Source organism: Ooceraea biroi, chromosome 5, assembly GCF_003672135.1.
Source record: "Ooceraea biroi isolate clonal line C1 chromosome 5, Obir_v5.4, whole genome shotgun sequence".
Classification (NCBI taxonomy): domain Eukaryota; kingdom Metazoa; phylum Arthropoda; class Insecta; order Hymenoptera; family Formicidae; genus Ooceraea; species Ooceraea biroi.
Genome location: NC_039510.1, coordinates 13,812,344 through 13,834,240, shown reverse-complemented (window position 1 = coordinate 13,834,240; position 21,897 = coordinate 13,812,344). Strand labels below are relative to the sequence as shown.

Here is a 21,897-nt window from a genome sequence, read left to right as displayed (position 1 = left end):
ACAGAGAATTTTATATCTATATCTATATAATTCTTTCCTTTTAATCTATATCTATATAATTCTTTCCTTTTAATCAACTATTTGGAGGAAGAAAAAGGAAAATATATAATATAAGAATGGCTCTTTGTCAATGTGCCAACAATTCACGCTTTTTAAAGGGAAACTTCGTGAATACTTGGTTTAGCTACGTATGTGTATATCTATATATCTTATATATATAGATATATATGCATATCTATATACATCTTATATATATTATGTATTTTTTTCATTAAGCATATTTCAGAAATCATATTTATTATATTAATTAGATTGCAAATATTAAATAAAAACGTACAATGAAAATAATAAATACATTTTATATATAATTTTTATTATAACTTTTTAGTATTTGCAATCTTCTGAATACTCGTATAATAAATTTAAATATAATTTCTGAAGTATTTTCAATTTATTTTAATAAGAGCTTTGTAATTTGTGTGCAACATCATAGAAAAGTTTCAAAATTATTTCAATTAACCTTTAGTAATATATCAAAAAGATTTCAGCTATTTTAATAATCTTTCGGCAATATTTCAGAAAGGTTGCAGATTGATCTATACCTTTCAGCAACCTTTCTATAAGGTTTTGAATGCAAGTGTCGCGGACATTTTGCTATCCCGGAGTTGTCTCATAACTGTTGCAGAAACATTTTGCAATGTTTATGAGATGCTTTCATCTGTCAGATGAAATACTTCTGAAATATTTCTGAAATGTTTTCGTGCTGTATGGGTAGGAAGATTGATCACTCATGCACAATAACCGAAAACAAAAAAAACAGTTAATGATCCCGAAACAAAACAAGGAAGAATTCCTCGCTTGAACTCGACGGAGAATATTTGCGACGAAAATAATTTACAACGTACGTAGCACAAAGGACTTCTCGTGAAAGCCTTTCATCGCGATTTTACCACAAAGTATTGGGTCGTCCGGAAAGTTCGTGCCGATTTTGAAGGAAAATTCAAAGGCAACATTTTTTTATGTCGATAAATATTTATTGTCTTATGTATGCACCGTTTTGTTTCACAACCTTTGTCCATCTTTCACGCAACTGGAAGATTCCATTCTCCCAGAACTTCTTAGGTTTCTCGGCGAAAAACTCCTCAAGATGGTTTTTTATGTCGATCAAAGAGTTAAAGTTCTTGCCGCTAAGAGAATTTTGCAAAGACCTAAATAAGTGAAAGTCTGAAGGTGCAATGTCTGGTGAATACGGTGGGTGAGGTAGCACATCCCAGCCAAACTCCAACAATTTTTGTCGGGTAGTCGAAGAAACATGAGGTCTGGCATTGTCCTGATGGAACACGACGCCCTTCCTATTAGCTAATTCTGGACTTTTTTCCTGAATCGCTGTCTTTAATTCGTCCAGTTGCGAGCAGTACTTATCTGCATTTATCGTTTGGTTGTGTGGTAGGAGCTCATAATATAGGATTCCTTTCCAATCCCACCAGACACGGAGCATGACTTTTTTTGGATGAAGGCCGGCTTTCGGAGTGGTTAATGCTGGTTCATTTCGCTTACCCCAGGATCTTTTTCGTTCTACATTGTTGTAAATGATCCATTTTTCGTCACCCGTCACTAATTGCTTCAAAAATGGTACGTTTTCGTTACGCTTGTACAGCGAGTCGCAGATGGAAATGCGATCCATTAAATTTTTTTCGGCCAAATTATGCGGAACCCATACATCATAGCGACTTACGTAACCAAGCTTCACTACATGATCGTGGACAGTGGTTTTCGATATTTTCAGTATCTCTGCTAATTCACGTGTCGTGTAGCGCGGGTTATTCTCGATCAGTGTCTTGATTTGGTCATCATCAGTAGTAGAAGGTCTGCCCGAGCGTTCTTGGTCTTTAAGGTTAAAATCACCAGCTCTAAACTTAGCGAACCATTTACGTACGGTTCTTTCAGCTAAAGCGCCTTCTCCGTAAACAGAACATATCGAATTTGTTGCTTGTGAGGCATTTTTGCCTTTCCGGTAATAGAAAAGCATCAAGTGTCTAAAATGTTCTTTGTTTTCTTCCATCTTCAAAAGAGTACAAAACTGACACGAATCAATTTATCTCAAAAAACTTTTTTCCTAAAGATGCGTTGAAATGTCACCTTTAAGCATATGTATATAAATCGTATGTTTTCAATAACATTGATATATTCAGACATGTTCCAACGTCATCTATTAAAAATCGGCACGAACTTTCCGGACGACCCAATACTTCGCTAAGAAGATATTTCGTTCTCGGTGAGAGAAAGAGAGAGAGAGAGAATGATACCTATCTGCCATTTACTCGGAAAGGTCCTGCAAGAATCCTGCGGACCTCGACGACGACCTTTGCAATTTCTGCATCGAGGTTCTCTATTCATCGGTTTTATCAAACGGTCGATTCACGGCGTGACGCTCCTCCATTGTCGGCGAGCTGCAGTTCAACCGGATGTACTCGCGGCTCCTTTCTTTCGTGCTGCGCGTGCAGCTATAATTCTACGCGACATTATAAATATCGGCTCGCAAATAACTTCCGCGAAGATAATAAACACGTGCAATCTTCTAAACGATTCAAAATACCTATGAATATGCGTTCGATAATTGAGTTTTGGATAATTTAAGAGATTGTTATTAAGTAAGATCATTAACAAAATCGAATTATGAATATTTATAACTTATACTTAGAATTTATTTTTTCCGAGTTATTTTAAAAAATCGCTAATTTTTGATAATGCAAAGAGTTGATAATTACTTCCGGCATATAACTATTGATGATTCACCTGTTTTATGAATCTTGATCGATTAGAGGTTTTGTAGTTGATAATTGTTAATAATGTTTTGTTAGAATTTCGTGGCTAATAATGAGAATTTTGTAATGATTATTTTATGATTAAACATTGCTGATTGCTAAGGACTAGTTTTCAACCAGACCCATTGTTATTGGAGATATAAGGAGAAAAGATACGATTTGTAAATGCAAATGTAAAAGTACAGAAGGTGCAGTTAGGAGGAACAAATCTGCCTTCATGGTTCATGGCTGCGTTCGCGTCAACAGTTCGCCGCAGCGTTTACAATACGGGAGCGATGGATCAATAGTCCGCTTGTTGCATTCGTTTTGTAAAGTAGTATTAATTTGTTCGATAATTGTACTTAACTTTAAGAATGCCGTCTCGCGGAGAGGATATCCTCAAAGGTTTCCAAGTGTATCCTTTAAGTGTCGATTTAAATGCGATTTTTTTCCAAATGTGATCACACAATTTGTAGGTTAGGTTCGAATATCAATCACAATTCCATGATTCCAAGCTTATGTATTTCCTTAATTTTGATCTATCAGTAATTGGATGAATCTACGTGATGCTGATAACGGGAAAATTCTGTGGCAGGGCAACGAGGACTTGTAAGTACAATATTCTTGTGTAATCCTTAGAATAATCAGTTTTTCATGATTGATCCTCAAGTTATATATCTCTTATTTCTCAGCAACAGGTTTTATTATTATTTTCTCAGATTACATGATAAACAGAATGTAATCAGAACAGACACTGCGCAAAATTAAGTTTTATTATAATGTATTGACAATTTGCTGATTAATTAAACCAAAAAATGAAAAAAATTTTGAAATGCTGCCGAGATGATAAAATACAAATTTCAAGAAACAAATAAATAAGTTCCTATTATCTTCCATTGTAATACATTCAAAAGATACATGATATTGTGATATTCATGATTACAGATCTGTACCTGATGTGGAACATGAAGCGCGTGTACCAAAGAAGATTCTCCGATGCCGGGCAGTATCAAGGGAGATTAATTTCAGTTCTGCAGAGCCGATGGAGAGGTTTCGCCTAGAGCAGAAGGTGTTATTTAAAGGCCGTTGCCTGGAGGAATGGTTCTTCGAATTTGGCTTTGTCATTCCTAACAGTACCAATACGTGGCAGAGCTTGATTCAGGCTGCGCCTGAAAGTCAAATGATGCCGGCAAATGTATTGAAGTAAGTAAAAGCTTGATAGAGTTGCAGAGATCCCGTTGATTAATCCTGTGTATTTTCCTCGTGTACAGCGGCAACGTCGTGATAGAAACAAAATTCTTCGACGACGATCTCTTAGTGTCTACCAGTCGAGTCCGTCTCTTCTACGTCTAAGGTGATTTCCCAACGGTCCTCATAATCGTACGCGGGTCCAATCAGTATGAACCGATCCTATAAATAAAACTAGGATAACACGCAGTGATAAGTTAAAAAAAAAAGGATCAGTTCTTACTCCTCTGATCTCTTACGTACATTTTTCATGCACGTGTTAACAGTTTCTGACAATATCAATAAGTTTTGTAGTAATTTACACACCGAGGTTCGAGCGCGTTTATCACCGTACTGCATTTCAATCTAGATAAGGCCTAATATCTAATGTATCTAGATTAGCATTCGAATAACTTTCTCCAATGGTCGAGTGATTTAAACTGATTTAAAATGATTAAACGTCAAGCTCAAATCTTAAATTGTTTGGATCGAGTTTGAAGGTATATTCGAATATAATTTAAATTTACGTAAGATAGTCTAACAAAACTAAACGATGAAAATAAAAAAAACTAGTTCAATTATTGATCTCGTTCGAATTGTTTGGGTCTGAAACTTCCAAATATCGAAACTCGGCTTTTAGCTTGAAATATTCGAACAATTCGATCGCATGAAAATTCGTCCGAGTCTTTTATTCGAATACTAATCTAAACTGTGTTCTCCACTTGTGGAAATGTGAGACATACTATAAAGATACGCACCGTTAAAGCACGTAAATTATTTATTATTTGTTAAATATAAATAAGTGTAATAAATTTTGTACATATTACTACACCGAGCAATAAAGTTCCAGAAAAGGTTGAACTTTACATGTACATTTGATTTATCAATATTACTGAATTGTGATATCCGTGATATCAATAGCACCCTTCATGAATATCGCAAAAATATTATTTGCTAATTAATATGAATAATAAAATCAACTGTATTGTATACGTTGGCATGTACAGGGCCATTATATCTTCAATTTCATAAGTGACATTAACGTTGAAAACCGGTTCTCGGTTTACAAAGATGCAAGTACAAAATTGCAAGATACGACTGTGCCGAGATTCATTATAAATCGTATCCATCGTGTTGAGAAACCTGTAATTTGTTATCGTGCAACCAGTGTACTATAACTGCACATGTACTATCGATTCGCGGCGTGGACGAGCAATACATTTTTGAGGCTTCACTGTCCCCTTGAGGGAGTTCACGCTGAGTATGTTCTGTCCCCTACTCTGTCTACGTCGTATAGGTGTAAGGAACGTAAAAAAAGACAAAAAAACCAAGAAAACGGAGGAAGAAAACGTCGGGGTTTGCCGCGTAGCTGGCTCGAATCCGAGCAGACTTCTCCTCGACTGAATTTCCGGTATCGCGTTCATCGTATCGTGCCCCGGCCCGTCGATTCTTCCTGGGAGAACTCACCGTCGCATGATGGAATTGAACGAGGAGGATGAGTGCGGGAACGAAAGCAGCAGACAGCTGTTCCTGGTCGGCGCACCGCGCGATCCGCTGGTGTCGGCCGGCGCGATCGCGGCGTCGACGGGTATCGCGGACGACGTCAGCCAAGGTGACGATTTGCGGTCGACCGCGCTGGCCGGTCTGATCGGCAGCGCGCAATCCACTTCCGTCTGCTTCCCCACGAAATTCAGTAAGTGCACGACGTCCCGTGTGTGCCACCCTGATCTAATCTCGCGAGAGACTCGCTTGCCGGCCCCCTCAAGTTGGGGCAGTGTTGCTCAATCAAGTTATTGCTAAGTGCATTAAGTGGATCCACGGTTAACCCTTTTTCTTAAATAGAGTTAGTGGTAATCAGTTTAACAGTTATGAAGCGGTTGCCGTCTGTTTGCACGTCCGACACGGTGCAGACGGAATAAAATCTGACCGGCCGGACAATCGTGTCATGACGTGATTTTCGCATCGCGCTGGCACCCTAAGCGTGACTGACGCGCATTGCGAATTCCATTCCAACATGCCGATTCTCAGAGTAGCGTCGCGCCGCGCGAAGCTAGCGCTGTCTGCCCCGATCAGGATAGATAAACCGTGTCTTCTTGTAGCGTACGATTTTTCGACTAGCCCTGAGAGCGAAGAACGGCCGTCTTGCATCATCGGCAAGAGAAAGCAGCGCAGGTACCGCACCACGTTCTCCAATTTCCAGCTGGAAGAACTGGAGCGCGCTTTCCAGAGGACGCACTATCCCGACGTATTTTTTCGAGAGGAACTTGCAGTTCGTATCCAGTTGACGGAAGCTAGAGTACAAGTAATTCTTTTATAAGTTTTTTCTCTCATCTTGTTCACGTGTGGATTGACATTAATTAACATTCAATGTTCGTTCAAGAGTATTTACATGGCTTTTCGCACGACGCCAACAGGTATGGTTTCAAAATAGAAGGGCGAAGTGGCGCAAGCAGGAGAAGCAGTGTAAGATTGCGACTCACATGACGTCGCACTTTCCGCCGTCGGATTGCCAAGAGGTACAGCAGCAGCAGTCACAACAGCCGGATCAGTTGTTGTTAGAGTCACCATGTAGCCCGCCTCCAATATATCTCGGTATGGAATGGGCCGGTTTCTCTCCTTACAACAACGCGGACGGCACGTCGTCTCTCGTCGTGAACAGTATGAATAAACCACCGGAGGCGGAGACCGACGATAATCCGCTGCTCGATCCAGAATTATTACAATTGAAGCCTCCACGTTCTTAATAAACAACTATGCATAATGTGATCGCAGAACGGATAACATTCCGTGTTTCCCAAGTCGTGCGACTTATGTATCATGCATAGCATAAAATAATTTGCAATATCTTAACCAGAGGATCTCGCGCAGTGCGAGCCGTGAGAATTCACGGGCTATTACCTTGAACCATGAATGAAATGTTATCCTAAAAGATAAAATTAGCCATATTTTAATATTAATAATTATATACGAGCATGAGAATGTGTAACGTTACCTTAGGATAACGATACGAGGCCTTATCACATATCGATTTGTAATTCGTCAAAAGAGTTGCAATTATATTCTTGGATCAAGGATGTTAATATAGATCATGTGAGAGAAAAGATTGTAGATACTGAATTGCTCCGTTGCGAGCAAGTTATTCCAACGGAGAAAGTAATAAATTTGTATAATGTATAAAATTACTCTCTGCAAGATATGTTACCCCGATGTAAAATAGTAACATCATCTTTATTCAGTGTGTGTGCATATATTACAATTCAGTAAATTAATTAAGGTATTTATTAATTGATTGATCCTAAGAGCAAATATATATAAGCGAGCTAAAATGCTTTTCCCGATCTTTCAAACGCCACTGACACCCGCACATGCGTTTCAACTTTCACCGATGAAACGTTTCCATTGAGTCTCTTCACACGATTATCCCAGATACTCGGTGAGTCGTTGATGTCAATTTAATTAACATCGCCGATCAGTGGCGCGTTTGGGCTGCATTTCGAATGAAATAAATTAGTGACAGACTTTAAAAGGTTACGCGATATATGAGTACTCGTCCGCGCTATTTGCCGTACGTTCAATGTATTGCTTGTCTATCAGAGTCTCAATACATTTCTTAATCATCGCAATCGAAGGTGCGAACGTGACTTTTGATTGACTCAGCACCTGGAAACGACAGGATCGCATTAAAGGTCATCGCGCGATGCGATCGACTATTCGCACGTAGCCCTTATCGAATTCCCAGAACTCACCTCCTGTATGAGCTGATTGTGTCTCAGTAGCTTGCGGCTTTTCATGATGCGAACTATAGCTGCCTGCAGGAACATCTTCCTGTCCTCGTCCACGCTGCGATGCGTAGCTTCCGCGTCCTGCGGCGCGTCGCGCTGCAACACGCCGGTCACGCGGAATTTCGTTCTCTTGTTGGAATAATTCAAATTGAGCGTAAGAATGGTGTCCTCCTCCAATTCGCTGCCGCTGGATTTATCGAGGATTCTGCAGTCGACAAGACTAGCGGCGTGTTTCACTAATTGCTCATGAGACAAACGTAATGACGCTGCCGCGTCTCTACAAGATACTGCGTCGCAATACTCGAACAGTAACAGCAATGCCATTTGATACGTCTGCACCGTGACCAAGTACGATTTCGGTAAGTAGTTGAACTTCAGCTCTCCCTGACTCAAGTGATGCAGCCACGTGAGTTTACGGCCGCTGAAGTGCATGTGGTAGAACGCCTCGAAGGCCTGGATAGACTTCTCCAATTGCTGCGGAACGTGAAACGGGCCCGGGGACGGCGGTAAACCAAGCGGCCAGGCACCGGCTTGCAGTACTTTGACCCCGAAACCGGTACCCAACTGATTGTCCCCGTCCGCCTCTCGCAAGCTCGCTATGAATTTCGCGTTGAGATCCGCGGAGACGGACATGTCCGTGAACATACGATGCAACTTGTTCGTAAATTCGTAGCCGCACGCTTGTTTCAACCGCTCGATCATCATTTCCTCGAGCTCCATTGACTGCGATTGTTGGTGTATCAACCGCTTTGCCAGCATGCGCGAGTAAAATTTCTGAAACACGTCCTTGTCGTCGACATACTTGAATACAGTTATGGAGCGCTTCAACTTATCCTCGATCTCGCTCTCAGAAGCTGCTTTGGGTGACTTTTTCAACAGAGAATCGCAATATTTCGCCAACTGCGTGAACAGATAAATTAGGCCATAATTTAGAAAAATAATTGTTAATACGTCGGAGGTGTATAATCAATTTAGTATAATTTATTTACCAGTTCTGGCGCTCGGACTGGTTGTTTTGGAGCGGGCCTATAATTCACAATAGCAGAGCAAGCTTTATCGAGAGCGCCCATAAAACTTTGATCTGCCTTGAACACATCTTTGATCAGTTCTGAATATTTCGAATGTACATTCAACATATTCTCCACGAATTGCGTGTACACCTGGAAAATGGAAAATTCGCATTAGCACGTATACTCATGGAAATCATGTCTAATAGCGAGCTCAATATTATTCACGTTTTCCCCCTGCAAAGGTCCAATGGCTTGCAATCCTTGCTGCGTGACGTGTCGAGTGAACTTTTGTACAAGTGGATCCAAACCTCCCGGCAAAGGCCTCAACAACGGATAGAGAAGAGCGAGATCACGTCTGCTCTCCTCCTTTATCATGATCTCGGCTTCCGTGTGAAGCCAGTCCGCTTGCGCGGCCACCATCTTCTCCTCGCAACACGCTCTTACCTAAAAAGCGAAATATCACCGTTGCATCGTTGCGTTCGCTATGTCAGTATGATTGATAAATTCGCACGAGGGGCACAGCGCACTTTTGGTACAGAACTCATGTCAAGGTACTTATGCGCACGCGACTCCTCTTGGCTAAGTCTCCACGTCACTTTCTCCATGTAGCGCGTAACGTTCGACTGTTGCAACAGCGACGACGCTTCTCTCATATAAAAATCTCCGCTAGCTTGCAGGAAAGGTTCCTCGAAAATTTCTTGGTACATCTGCCCAAGAAACAAGAGATTCAATTTAACAAATATTTCTTCCTCAAATGTTCATGAACACTCGAAATTAATGCAATGAAATATTACATCTATTTGTCCCTTAAGCTTGTACTCTTCCACTCGAACAAAACTCTCTATAACACTGCATATAACGTCGGTGCTGGTAGGCAGTGCCTTCCCGACTCGGTCGGCGTGGATACTCTCGAGCAGAAGCGACACGAGCGATTTCTTCAGCGGCATTATCATCTTCCTCTTCCAGATGTCCAGGCCTAGCTCTCCGATCTCCATCTGCTCTTGGCACTCACCATCGATGCTGGTACCCATGCCATAGAGGAGTTCCGCTTCCGAGAGCTTCTGTTTCTTGATGTGTTGTTGATTGAGGTACAAGTACAAGCTGTGCAGGTAGTAGATACCCTGCGAGTACTCTGTCCAGGCTCGATGGTATGCCTGAAGCAGATTCATTTCGCCTTGGCATAGGACCTTTTCCAACAACTGAGACACATGATCGTCGAGAAACCTTTTTGTCTCATTGTACAAACGATCTGCCAGTGGTTCAGGATATGCGACGCACAAAGAGTACACATCACTGTAATCGTAACAATGCATTTTAACTCGGCAATTAAAAATAATTTGTCTTGATTCTCTCAAATTTGAAATACCTGAATCTGTCATTCCACGTGGAGCGCGGGATATCTGCTAACGTTATTACTCCTTTGACAGTATCTTGCAGCACGTTCCATGTTTGATTGAAATCTACCCGCTTAGGTTTTAGTGACATTCTTTTCTCTGATCCACAAATCACCAATAACTCAAACCAATCTCAACAGATCACTGATTCCGTGAATTGCGTCTACCGATGCTATAAATCTGCAAAGTTATAACATGAAATACACAATTCTACTATATATTAAACGACCATGTATTCATATAAATATAAATCTAGGAAAAATATATATGCATCCATCTCTCAAGAGATTTTCCATAATTTAGGCAAGAACAAGAACTATGCACCAAGAGTACAGTCCAAAAATAATCCTGAGGGCGTAAACAAAGACGCGAGATTTGCAAGGCTTTGTTCGCGAGCCTTTTGTACATCATCGGTTTAAAAATAACATAAAAGTATATAAAATGCACCACACACGTGCACGTCATGGCCGTTCTAATTCTCTCTCGTCGTGTCCGCGCTGCCGCGGAATTTAATGTAGCGCGCGGGAAATGTTTTTTTAACTCGGAGAATTCTCAATTATAGAGCGCGATACACAAATCATGCCCGATCGCGCGAAATCTAGACTCGTACACCTTTAATGGCGCATAGCCTTGTTGCTACAAAACGGGTGAAAATACGAGACACTCCGCGTTACGAAATATCGATTCACAATACCGCGGCGATGCTCGTCGACGTCAACGTTGACGCACGGGAATCGCACTGTCACTGCGGAATTGACGCACACGCGTGTGCTTGCCATTCAGGGCCACAGCTGACTGAGTCGTCAGATCCAGATGGTCTAACCACTAACCAAGTAGTTGCACGAAGGGATCGTGCTACGTGATCAGAGCCGTCTGCGTGTACGATCGGCGATCGTGCTCGATCTCGGCGATGACGAACCGCACTGGGCCGTACTTATTTTTGGGGCGGAGACGCGAGTCATTCCCTGATGCAGCGACGAGATGCATGACATCCGCGATGACTCGCCACGGTTGTGCGCATTTTTCGGTGCCGCCAACGTTTCCCGTCGTCGCCTGCTTCACGTCCGCAGCGTGACGCGTTCGCCGCACCTCGGTGTTCTGGCCGACTTTCCGAATAACTTCGCGATTTCTTTCCTTCTATGTCGCAAAATATCGTAACGCCGTTCGTACGCGCAGCACTGCTCGTGGGAACTCCAATAACATTGCACGGGCATGCTCCCTCACATACAAGACACATACACGTAACTTCTCTCTAGGTACATTCGCGTCATAAATTATCGTAACTAGAGACCCTAAAAAATGTACAATTGGCAATCTTTGGGCAGGGCATCTATCACGTAACTTTTCCCCTAGGAACATTCGCGTCATAAATTAACGTAACTAGAGACCCTAAAAAATGTACAATTGGCAATCTTTGGGCAGGGCATCTATCACGTAACTTTTCCCCTAGGAACATTCGCGTCATAAATTATCGTAACTAGAGACCTTAAAAAATGTACAATTGGCAATCTTTGGTCAGGGCATCTATCACGTAACTTTTCCCCTAGGATGGAAAATGAAAAATGAAAATTTCTTCATCTCAGTAGCAAATCATAACGTAAAAGTTCACGCGAAATTTTCATTTTTCATTTATCATCCTAGGGGAAAAGTTACGTGATAGATGCCCAGGAGCGAGCACAGACTTTTGTATAAAGGTGCGATTTCATTGGGTGCGTTCGTTTATGCAGTGGCTGCCGCAGATGTTGTTCATTTACTTTGCCTGCAAAAGCGACTGCAACGCAGTTTGTCATTCGTTTATGCAGAGATATATCCCACTGCGTAGCTACTTCAGAGGTATATAAGATCCGACTATGAATACCGGCCTTAAAAAATTGATAAATTTACTTAACGATTGATAAATTAATAAATTTACTTAACGATACACAGTAAAAAATAAAATGTTAATTTTAACATTTTTTGCATGTCCCAGAAAGTCCACTCTAAATTTTAAGTTAAAGTAACTCATTCATGTGTTACTTCTTGACAAACTAGAAATGTTAAGTAATTAACACGTAATACTTTACATTTATTTTTGTTATTGTAACTTTAAGTGTGATGTAAAAATAACATACAAAGTAATTGAAAACTACATGGAAGAGAAGTTACAATAACTTATCAGAAAAGTTGATAGAACATTTTCGTTCATACAATATGAATAAAAAAATTGATACATTTTAACATAATTCTTCAGTCACCTAACATATTAAATGTTCCATACTTAAATGTTCTATTGAATATTTCACCTGTTAACATTACAGTTTTATATGTTAATACATTTAATGTAACTATTTTGAAGTGTATATAATACATATATTTTATTATGAGTTGTATCAACATATAAATACTTCAAAAGAACATTTACTTTTTATGTTATATTAACACATGATAGTAATTATTTCAACTTAAATTATTTTTGATAGAAACATTTAATTTTAGTTGATTATTTTATATGTCAAAGTGCATGATTATTTGAAGATTTACTTTAACTTCTTTTAGAATGTTAAACTGACTTTGTGACATGTTGATTGTTTAAAATTATTGTGTTAAAAGCATTTCAAATAATATTCCATTTCTAAGAGACATACATAAAATGTTAAGTTATGAAGTTAACATTAATGTAACATATAAAATTGTTATAAAAATAATAACATATCAGTTGTATGTTAATTTTACATTGAGGTAGTAATCAAAACATGACAACACAAGAAAATTTTAACATATGGACGCACAATTTTTAACGGTGTATGTACCGAGCTGCTTTACCGAAACGCAACCAAAAGTCCCATTTGAAGCGCTCCAAAACACTCCGCACCAATCTGCACACCCGCAGCCGTTCACGCAGGAGTGCGTTCGGCAAATTATGTCACGTGATCAGCAGATGAGATACGCAGTGGATGCACTAACTACTGCGTAAACAAACGCAGCCAATATGTAGGATTTGATTTATATGTAATAAATATTTACATAAAAGTACTTACATCGCAATTAAAACTGCTTGCCTGTACACATAATTGCTTTAAAAGTAGTCATCACTAGAGTCCTAAATAATCAGAGAAGCGCAATCGTTACCCCCCCCCCCCTGTATGGACAGCTGCGGGCCCAACATGGCGACCATGGGAAGCATGGAGGGGGTAACGATTGCGCTTCTCTGATTATTTAGGACTCTAGTGATGACTACTTTTAAAGCAATTATGTGTACAGGCAAGCAGTTTTAATTGTGATGTAAGTACTTTTATGTAAATATTTATTACATATAAATCAAATATGGATGTACACAAACGCAGCTTGTCTATTTCGTGTAAGTAGGTTATGCAGAAACGTTGTAATTTTAATTCTGAACTTGTAGCAACGTTAAAGAGAAGTTAAAGTTTCGGAATATCACATTAAATTGAAAAATGAAGATCAATTTGGTAAGTAACATCGATATTTCGTTAAAACGTTAAAGAAAATAAAGTTATTATCATAATATGATAGTTATTCATTGTCTAGGAGCTGACTCTTTTTAATAAAGGGGAACAACAATATAATAAGGCTCATAATATATCTATTCACGAATCAAATTCTACAAAGGTCAGTATTAATATAATGTATTCACAATTATAAAAAGTCAACTTAATAATATAATAATAATTTAATTTAATTATAATGGTTTCACGTCGTTTGTTATAAATTATGTTGTAGATTTATTTTATTCAAGAAAGACATTCAATCCCTTCTATACTGGTTCCCAAAGTAAAATGTTGTACAATTGTTGAACTAATATTACAGTATAACAAAGCATCACAAGTTATTCAAGATTTAACAGTTGAGCGTAATTTAGGCTTGCAGCAGTTGCGTAAGATGTTCAGTAAGATTGTCCAAATGGAGAAGGCATTGCGAAGATTACAGCCTACTGTCACTAAAAAAGGAATTCCAATAAGTAACAAAGAAAATGTTGACAAATCTATTTATTGTGTCACTGTTTAGATATATTTAGGATAACTTTTATAATAATATATTTTATATCATAGTTGTAATATTTTCTTTAAAATAAATGACAATCGTACATAATTTGTTTAGTACTATTTTATTTATATCAGTCTTGTTACAACATAAATATTTATTCTTATCATAATATAAATACATTATATATATATATATATATATATATATTAGTCTTGTCAAAAACAATTGCACATATTAAGGATATCTAAAATGTATTTTGTTGGAAAAAAAACATTATAACTATAATTTTTGTTCACTTACGGTACGCCGGTTGCGGTTAGTTTCCCAACAGAATGTATTACGGGCTCAACATGGCGGTCAGCCAATCAGCAAGTGAGACGCCGATTGCGCTTCTCTGATTATTTAGGACTCTAGTCATCACGTATCTCATCACGGAGTGAAAATGCAAAAAGAGCAAATTCACTAGGTGTTGACCAATCAAATTATAAATATTCTAGTAAATTTGCTCATTTTTCACATTTTCACTCCGTGAAGAGATACGTAATAGATCCCCTGCTTTTAACGTGATTTGCGGACACATTTATTAAATCTACCTTTTTCAATTCTCCTCTTACGCTGAGCCTCTCCGGGACCTGGGGCTTTTCCAAATCCTCCGACAATTTTGCAGCGTTGTTCAATTTCAAATCGGTGGTATATTTTGTTGTTTGTGTAATCTAACCATAAATCCATAAATACCGCAATACAATTTCATTTACAATATAAATCATGAATCGAGGAGGTAGACCATTGCACAAATATTGGGAGGAAGGAAAATATAAAAAAAAATACGAAGATACGAAACTTTGTGCTTATTGCACTATTTGCAAAAAAACAATTCGACATACTGCTCAAAGCAGATTAAGAGACCACAGGTAAGTAAAATACAATGAACATTGAAACTTATTAAACTTTTTCTTTGTTTAGTTGTATTTGGAATTTTGTTTTTACTTTTCTGTTATAGAAACTCTTGTCAAGAGCCGGTAGAGCCGCTAATTGGAGATGGACTTAAAGAAGTCATGATGATTAGTCACGATGAGAGCGATGCAAATGCGTCTGTCTCTGTACGTACTAAAATTATTAACTAATAAATAAAAAAATCTTCCAATATCATGTATTTATATTATTTCTCAGGTTAGGTTATGTTGAACGGAATAAATGAAGAAAACACGGATGTTACGGCAGCTTCTTCATCAAATGCTATTTCAAATATTCAGCTACTTGAACGTTCAATTCTGATGCCCATTGATAACAACAACCAAAATCACATCTGCTTCGTTGTTTATTACTATTAGGTTATCTCGCTTTTGAACGTTTTGACATTTAACTATGGTATTCATATATAGACAGGCCTTATATTTACTTAAAGTTATCTTCAGATGCTCTGTAGCCAATAAAATGAGCCGTAGAGTATTTGTAGTAGAAAACTGCTCGCAGCGCCAAAATGCCCAACCTTGGACTAACGCGTAACCGCGTAACCAATCACATTGTTTCATTTGGATATCAGCTTCTGCAGGCAAAGATTTGATTGGTTACGCGTTACGCAGAAAATACGTGCCATGTGACTTCAGCCTCATTTTGCTGTACTGTGATTTACCGCATTTATCGTATGAGCAGTGAGGCTAGACCGAAAGTAGTGCGACTGGTTTAAAACGATAGCTGGATATCACACATATTCCGCAAAGTATCACGTAAGTTATCTACTACCCTCCAGCTGTCGGATAATAATATATATTAGTTATTTATTGATATCATTTAAGAATCCCTGGAAATACTATACCTATATATGGATTCTAGAAATACTGATGCTACTTCAATGCACGCATTATTCTCCTTTGCTCGTTTATTTAAAGTAATTTTCGACTTCACTCTCTCTGCGATTTCTTCTGTTTATCTCGACATAAAAACCCCTTCCAATTTTAACTTTCAAGATATAAACTGATTTAGTAGCAATTATTTCAATTTTTGACGGGAATAAGTAATACTTCTCCCCTTTGTAAATTACATTTTGCTTTTATTTGGGTTAAACTACTTGCAAACGCGATTATACATTTAATTTATCTGAAATAATTTGCTAGGTTATTTTTTATATCTATCTCGCAGCTTACATTTGTCTTGCTATGTATACGTATATTATTATAGCGCACACATGAGCATATCTATTGTACAATATGTATACTGTATAATCTAGATAACGTATCTGATGTATTGTTTCTGTGATGTACAATTACTAAATAACTATCAACTGTGTAGCAGTAGAAATTTAAGCAATGTTTGCCATGTATTGATATCCATTGCATTTGCATTAATTTTGTACAACAATATGTACTGATATTCTATTGATTTTGCATAGATGTAGCATATGATGTATTAATCGCAGGACTAAAACAAGATTTAGTAAACTTTATCTAAGAATAAATAACAATTCCTGGTTTTTAGTAATCTTTCATCAAAATGTGTCTGTATTATATCCTACAAGGTTATCCATAACCTAAAGATAATATTGAGCTCTACTATATTTCAGAAATGTCTGAATCAGATCTTTTAGCTAGTGACCATATCGATGGTCTTGATGGTCTTGAAAATGGCCAAGATGGAGATGCCATTATGCAGTGTGATGGCGTGAAGCGAGAATTGGGAGAAGCAAACGTTGATGATCCTGTAAGTAGTCACTAATTTTACAAAGATGAAAGTTCAAGGCAACAGAAAATAAAAAAGATCGTTTTTCTATTACGATAATCATAAAATGTCTTCCAGACAAACATATGTAATTTACGATATGTAATTGTAATTTGTAATTTAGGAACTGGAGGCAATTAAAGCACGAGTAAGAGAAATGGAGGAAGAAGCAGAGAAATTGAAGCAGCTACAGTCTGAGGTAGATAAGCAGATGAACATGGGTAGCCCACCTGGTATCAGTAAGTTTGCAAGCTTGTATTTTATATGAAGCATGCAAGATATGAAATAAATATTTTAATTACATTTCATGATAACATTTTACTTATCGTACATTCAATTTTAGCAAGCCCATTAAATATGTCATTGGAAGACAAAATGGAAGTTGATAATCGGTCTATTTATGTGGGCAACGTAAGTCTACATAATTCATTTATGACTATCAAACTTTTCTACTGTTATATATATATATTTGCATAACGTTTTGATGCTCATTTTATTTCTCTCGTGTACCCAGGTTGATTATGGCGCTACAGCAGAAGAGTTGGAGCAACATTTTCATGGCTGTGGTAGCATTAATAGAGTAACAATTTTGTGTAATAAATTCGATGGTCACCCGAAAGGGTTTGCTTATATCGAGTTCGCCGAGCGTGATTCTGTGCAAACAGCAATGGCCATGGATGAGTCTATGTTCAGGGGACGTCAGATTAAAGTGATGCCTAAGAGAACAAATAAACCTGGATTCTCTATGACAAACCGGTAATACTTTGTTTTAGATTAACATTTAAGTATAATTACGATAATAAACTTTCATGAAAATATTAATTAACGTATCAGCAGTGTATAAATTCGTTGAAATCTTTGTGGCATTTGACTCTATGTATATCTACAGGGGTCCCAGAGGAACAAGAGGCTATCGGGGTATGGCTAGAGGAATTATCCGTGGCAGTGCATATTTTGGATACAGACCCGCAAGGCGACCTAGGTACTAATTAATTTTGTCTCGACACTGTTGCTATTTTTGTTTTATGTCTCCTTCAATGAATTGCACTACTTGATGGCTTTCTTCCATAGGAGTTACAGACGTGGTTACTATATGCCATATTGACCATTTTAAAGGCACAACATTGTTCTACAGATGGCAAGGTAAGTTTTTATCTCAGATCATGTATACTATAATTTTTAGTCATTGTTCAAAGAGAAGTTCTCCCACGCGATGTATAAAATTAGAATAAATTGGGACTTGACTGTGTGGATTAGTTCCTATTGATTGCGGCTAAATATAATTTTGGAAAAAATAGATGGCCATAAGATCGTTTCTTTGAACAATTTCCAAATATTGCACATTTTGTTATAACCTAAGGAAAGACCAGAAGTAATTGATTTGTAATAAATCAATAACGATACTGGGAAATTAATGTAAATATCTGAATCTTTAAGCCGGATGTTTGCGAGTGATCATTTTCCTTATTTAACTTCCTATTGGAAAAGCAAATAATGTTTTTCAACTTGAATAAATAAAGTTACTATAAAATTAAGATAGAGGTCTACTGGTTATTCCTTGATACGATACATAAACGAAACACTTGTTAATTAGTACTAGTTATTATTTAATTCCTAATATAATAATCTAATGTATCTATTTGATTGAACTCGATAAGTCCTACATGCATTTAAACTGAAAGTAATTAACAGTTGTTTATTCACACTTTATTGTAACAGAATATATTTAGATACATTAGTGTTAACACTTGGCCATAATAAGAATCTATACTATAAACAATATTGTGCAGTACATACGATATTAGAAACTGTCTTGTGGTTCGCTTTAATTAATTCAACTCAAGTGTGCACATCATTTATGGATCTGATATTTTATAAGTTAAAAGTATAGAATATATGGCCTTGTGTGAGATATAATATTGCACATTGTAAGTTTTTGTGGGAAATTGATTAAAAATTTACACAAAAAGCTTACAAGCATATATCATCATGCTTTGCACTGGAAAGCAGTCAAAATATTTAAGTAAATTCTTATGATATGTCCACAGAAAAAAAACTGATACGATGGGAAAAAAAAGAAAAAGAAAAACATCATGTGTCAAAAGAAAAAAAAGATTGGAGAAGGACATAAAAATTGATTTAATAACCATCATATAAATCTACAAATGTAGAACAGCGATCATTCACTGTTGTAGTTCAATGCTGTCTTTGAAAAATATATATGAATACTTGAAATGTATGTATTTAAAAATGAAAAAACAATTAGAAAAAAAGGTCTTACTATCTTTGATACAAAAGAGTTAAACAAGCAGCACCTTTTTATACGGAAGTATACCCATATTTTAGTGTAATCTCATTTTTTATATAAAATAATGTATACACATACATATTGTAATTGTAGGAATAATAGCACTCATATATTGACCCTTTGCGTCACGGTGTTGTACCGGTAACAACAGCTATCAGGTTTATTTCAATAAATCAAATAGTTCACCTACTCTTATAGCATATGGTATCATTGGACTGATAAGGTGTTTCTCTAATACATTTACATTTACTGCCATATGTTAAGTAACCAATTTATTATTCATAAATACTATATATCAAAAAAACTGTTAATTTTAGTGAATTAATTCTTTGTGAAAAATTTTCAGTATAATCAGCGACCCTAAAAAAACTCCGGAGTAACAAGTTGTAAGTTCAGTCCCATTGATTTTTAAAATTACTTCCGCCATATTGATTCCGCTAGTTTAAATTTTGTATTTTGTACTTGGGATTCGTAATCAGTAACTCAAAAAAACCCCAAAGTGGTAAGTTTCAAAAAAAGAAATTTTTTTTGAAAAAGACGTGACACAAAGGGTTAAGGTTAATATACGACTTTATGGTAATAGAAAACGGAACAACAAAAAAAATCTGAGTGATATGTAGAAACCGTATCAATATTAGTACATTGAAATACCATATTATTATTTAATTAACTTGTTGTTATATGTTTCATATTACGTGTGAAAATATACTGTCAGTTTTGTAGTAATGTCGTAAAATAATAATGATGAAAAAGAATTGAACTACAAAGTGAATGTTTAGATTAATAACATATAACTATATAATTTGTAGTAAATTTTGTATGCATTATAAGTGAAAGTTGCTCTATAAGTAACTATACAAACATATATACTTACAAATATATGTTGTTCTATGATATGATTAAATAACAATATATATTTTTCATTATGCAACTTTCATTTATTCAATACTAATTATACATCTACAATTTTATCTTAAACATATTGCTATTAATGTGTAAGATGCGTGTAAAATATGTTTCTGAAATATTCATTGTGCTAAGGTATTAGGAGGAGAGCAGAGTTTCAACATATTAATGATCGAGCCACATTTCGTAATGTTCCTTCCTTGTCGCCAAGTATTTTGCAGGTGCAGCGCAGCATCAGCATCAATTGAGAGATATACAAATCTCATGAACAATTTTTACGTTTCATTAAGGGAAAAAAAAACAAAAAAAAAATAATTAAGGCATTAATAAATGTAATGTGTAAATGTAAAATGAGTGAGTGATAAATAAAGATTTTTTTGGCTCAATTGGAACTTTGTATATTTTCATGTTAAAAAAGAGATTTTCACATCTGCTATTAAAGTTTATGAACTGAAATATCAATAAGGAAATGTGATCTTTTATAAAAACGAATACGACATATAGAGGCTGGCATAGTATGTTTATTAACATTCATTACCGTTCAAAAATTGACGTTCCTTACGCGCAGTTTTAAATATTAACATGTAATTATGTCAGAAGAATAAATTTCGTTTATATAAAGAAATTCATAACATTTTAATAACAGATATAATCTAAGTATCAATATGTGTTTCTCTTATTACAAAAATTCCGACTTTTCTTATATTTTTTTTTTTTAATCTTTGAAGGCATATAATGTATAAAATCAATTTTGACAATATTTTGCAATTTTAATAATAAAGATTATATGTGAGGCACAATTAATCAAAACTGAGATTGAAGATCTGAATTTGAAGTATTAAAGTATGAAATATTTAACAAAATGATAATTATTTTAATATCTTATAGATATGTTTGGTCATTTCATTACACTGCAATTTAAACAATTGGCATGATCTAGAAAATATATACACATTGGCCCATATTCAGAACGCGCTACACTGATAAAAGTGCCTTCAATATAGCTTCTCAGCCAATCAAGTGGTTTTTAAGCCGCTTTTAGAAGCGCTTTTATTGTAAGCGCGTTCTGAATATGAGCCATAATATATGTACATACAAGTGCTACATATATTCCAATATATGTATACTATTGCATATACAATTCTAAAATATCTAAATTATACCAAGCATCTTAAGAAGGCATTAATATTCAAGAGTAATAAGTTTAATTACATATTTTTATCTTTTATAATAATATCAACGTGTTAACTTAACTATTCAGACATTTTTTTAACAGAATTTGCATTAACTATAAACACATCATAAAACAATTTAGTATAATTATATTTTTTTCCTTATATTGATTATTAACGCATAATAATTATTATAATTCATGCCTCAAGAAATTGAACATTAGACTAGAATTTTGAAATATGAATCCCGTCTAAATTCAATGCATTCACCATTTATTAAATAAATTATAATGTGCAGATACACACATTAGAACATTAAAAATATCGCTACATCATTCTGTAATCCTTTGGAACAACTATAATGCGAGTAAAATCATAAAATAAGATTTTTAAAAATGTATTATGTCCCTAAAAAAATATACATATATATATATACATATATATATATATATATTAATAATAAATATTAATAATTATACGTGTATCATTCGCAAATTAATTAAATTAGGACGCATACTTTTTTCAAATAAAATTATTAAAAATGTTCTTTCTTTAAAAATACAGCTCTAAATTATTATATAAACTATACAATTTG

At 36.1% G+C, this 21,897-nt stretch overlaps 4 protein-coding genes across 8 annotated transcripts; 3 read left to right on the top strand and 1 right to left on the bottom strand.

The window, feature by feature from the left end:
• Positions 1–3,047: 3,047 nt before the first annotated feature.
• On the top strand, positions 3,048–4,895 carry LOC105285177 (retinal rod rhodopsin-sensitive cGMP 3',5'-cyclic phosphodiesterase subunit delta). Its single transcript, XM_011349198.3, has 4 exons — positions 3,048–3,219; positions 3,351–3,413; positions 3,750–4,007; positions 4,076–4,895. Exons 1-4 carry the CDS (start codon positions 3,179–3,181, stop codon positions 4,155–4,157), a joined length of 444 nt encoding a protein of 147 aa, XP_011347500.1. The 5' UTR covers positions 3,048–3,178; the 3' UTR covers positions 4,158–4,895.
• Positions 4,896–5,034: 139 nt separating this feature from the next.
• On the top strand, positions 5,035–7,104 carry LOC105285178 (homeobox protein ARX). The gene is made up of 3 exons (XM_026969515.1): positions 5,035–5,724; positions 6,131–6,333; positions 6,446–7,104. The coding sequence occupies exons 1-3, from the start codon at positions 5,505–5,507 to the stop codon at positions 6,773–6,775; spliced, it is 753 nt and encodes a 250-aa protein (XP_026825316.1). The 5' UTR covers positions 5,035–5,504; the 3' UTR covers positions 6,776–7,104.
• A 136-nt stretch (positions 7,105–7,240) lies between these two features.
• Positions 7,241–11,431, bottom strand: LOC105285179 (cullin-2). 3 transcript variants are annotated; one of them, XM_011349200.3, is made up of 8 exons: positions 11,048–11,431; positions 10,190–10,397; positions 9,618–10,116; positions 9,351–9,530; positions 9,049–9,267; positions 8,803–8,973; positions 7,778–8,713; positions 7,241–7,691 (listed from the first exon to the last, which is right to left on the bottom strand). In XM_011349200.3, the coding sequence occupies exons 2-8, from the start codon at positions 10,306–10,308 to the stop codon at positions 7,560–7,562; spliced, it is 2,256 nt and encodes a 751-aa protein (XP_011347502.1). In that variant the 5' UTR covers positions 10,309–10,397; positions 11,048–11,431; the 3' UTR covers positions 7,241–7,559. The 3 variants fall into 3 exon arrangements, with proteins under 3 accessions (XP_011347502.1, XP_011347503.1, XP_011347504.1); XM_011349201.3 differs by having other exon boundaries at positions 7,560–7,691; positions 10,912–11,051; XM_011349202.3 differs by lacking the exon at positions 11,048–11,431 and adding an exon at positions 10,672–10,890 and having other exon boundaries at positions 7,560–7,691.
• A 4,343-nt stretch (positions 11,432–15,774) lies between these two features.
• On the top strand, positions 15,775–19,593 carry LOC105287491 (polyadenylate-binding protein 2-B). 3 transcript variants are annotated; one of them, XM_011353055.3, is made up of 7 exons: positions 15,775–15,928; positions 16,762–16,898; positions 17,041–17,155; positions 17,260–17,327; positions 17,431–17,672; positions 17,806–17,898; positions 17,988–18,021. In XM_011353055.3, exons 2-7 carry the CDS (start codon positions 16,764–16,766, stop codon positions 18,019–18,021), a joined length of 687 nt encoding a protein of 228 aa, XP_011351357.1. In that variant the 5' UTR covers positions 15,775–15,928; positions 16,762–16,763. The 3 variants fall into 3 exon arrangements, with proteins under 3 accessions (XP_011351357.1, XP_019889888.1, XP_026825331.1); XM_020034329.2 differs by lacking the exon at positions 15,775–15,928 and adding an exon at positions 18,965–19,593 and having other exon boundaries at positions 16,764–16,898; positions 17,988–18,059; XM_026969530.1 differs by lacking the exon at positions 15,775–15,928 and having other exon boundaries at positions 16,764–16,898; positions 17,988–19,593.
• The last annotated feature ends 2,304 nt before the right edge of the window (positions 19,594–21,897 follow it).

Bases quoted from the DNA above. Each gene is read 5' to 3' on its own strand.
- LOC105285179 (XM_011349200.3), bottom strand. From the start codon at position 10,308: ATGTCACTAAAACCTAAGCGGGTAGATTTCAATCAAACATGGAACGTG. The intron at 10,117-10,189 runs GTATTTCAAATT...TTACGATTACAG, and splicing joins ACGTGGAATGACAGATTCAG to TGATGTGTACTCTTTGTGCG. The intron at 9,268-9,350 runs GTGCGCTGTGCC...TTCGCTTTTTAG, and splicing joins ACATGAGTTCTGTACCAAAA to GTAAGAGCGTGTTGCGAGGA.
- LOC105285178 (XM_026969515.1), top strand. From the start codon at position 5,505: ATGATGGAATTGAACGAGGAGGATGAGTGCGGGAACGAAAGCAGCAGA. The intron at 5,725-6,130 runs GTAAGTGCACGA...GTCTTCTTGTAG, and splicing joins CTGCTTCCCCACGAAATTCA to CGTACGATTTTTCGACTAGC. The intron at 6,334-6,445 runs GTAATTCTTTTA...CGACGCCAACAG, and splicing joins TGACGGAAGCTAGAGTACAA to GTATGGTTTCAAAATAGAAG.
- LOC105285177 (XM_011349198.3), top strand. From the start codon at position 3,179: ATGCCGTCTCGCGGAGAGGATATCCTCAAAGGTTTCCAAGT. The intron at 3,220-3,350 runs GTATCCTTTAAG...TTGATCTATCAG, and splicing joins ATCCTCAAAGGTTTCCAAGT to TAATTGGATGAATCTACGTG. The intron at 3,414-3,749 runs GTAAGTACAATA...TCATGATTACAG, and splicing joins TGGCAGGGCAACGAGGACTT to ATCTGTACCTGATGTGGAAC.
- LOC105287491 (XM_020034329.2), top strand. From the start codon at position 16,764: ATGTCTGAATCAGATCTTTTAGCTAGTGACCATATCGATGGTCTTGAT. The intron at 16,899-17,040 runs GTAAGTAGTCAC...TTTGTAATTTAG, and splicing joins AAGCAAACGTTGATGATCCT to GAACTGGAGGCAATTAAAGC. The intron at 17,328-17,430 runs GTAAGTCTACAT...TCGTGTACCCAG, and splicing joins GGTCTATTTATGTGGGCAAC to GTTGATTATGGCGCTACAGC.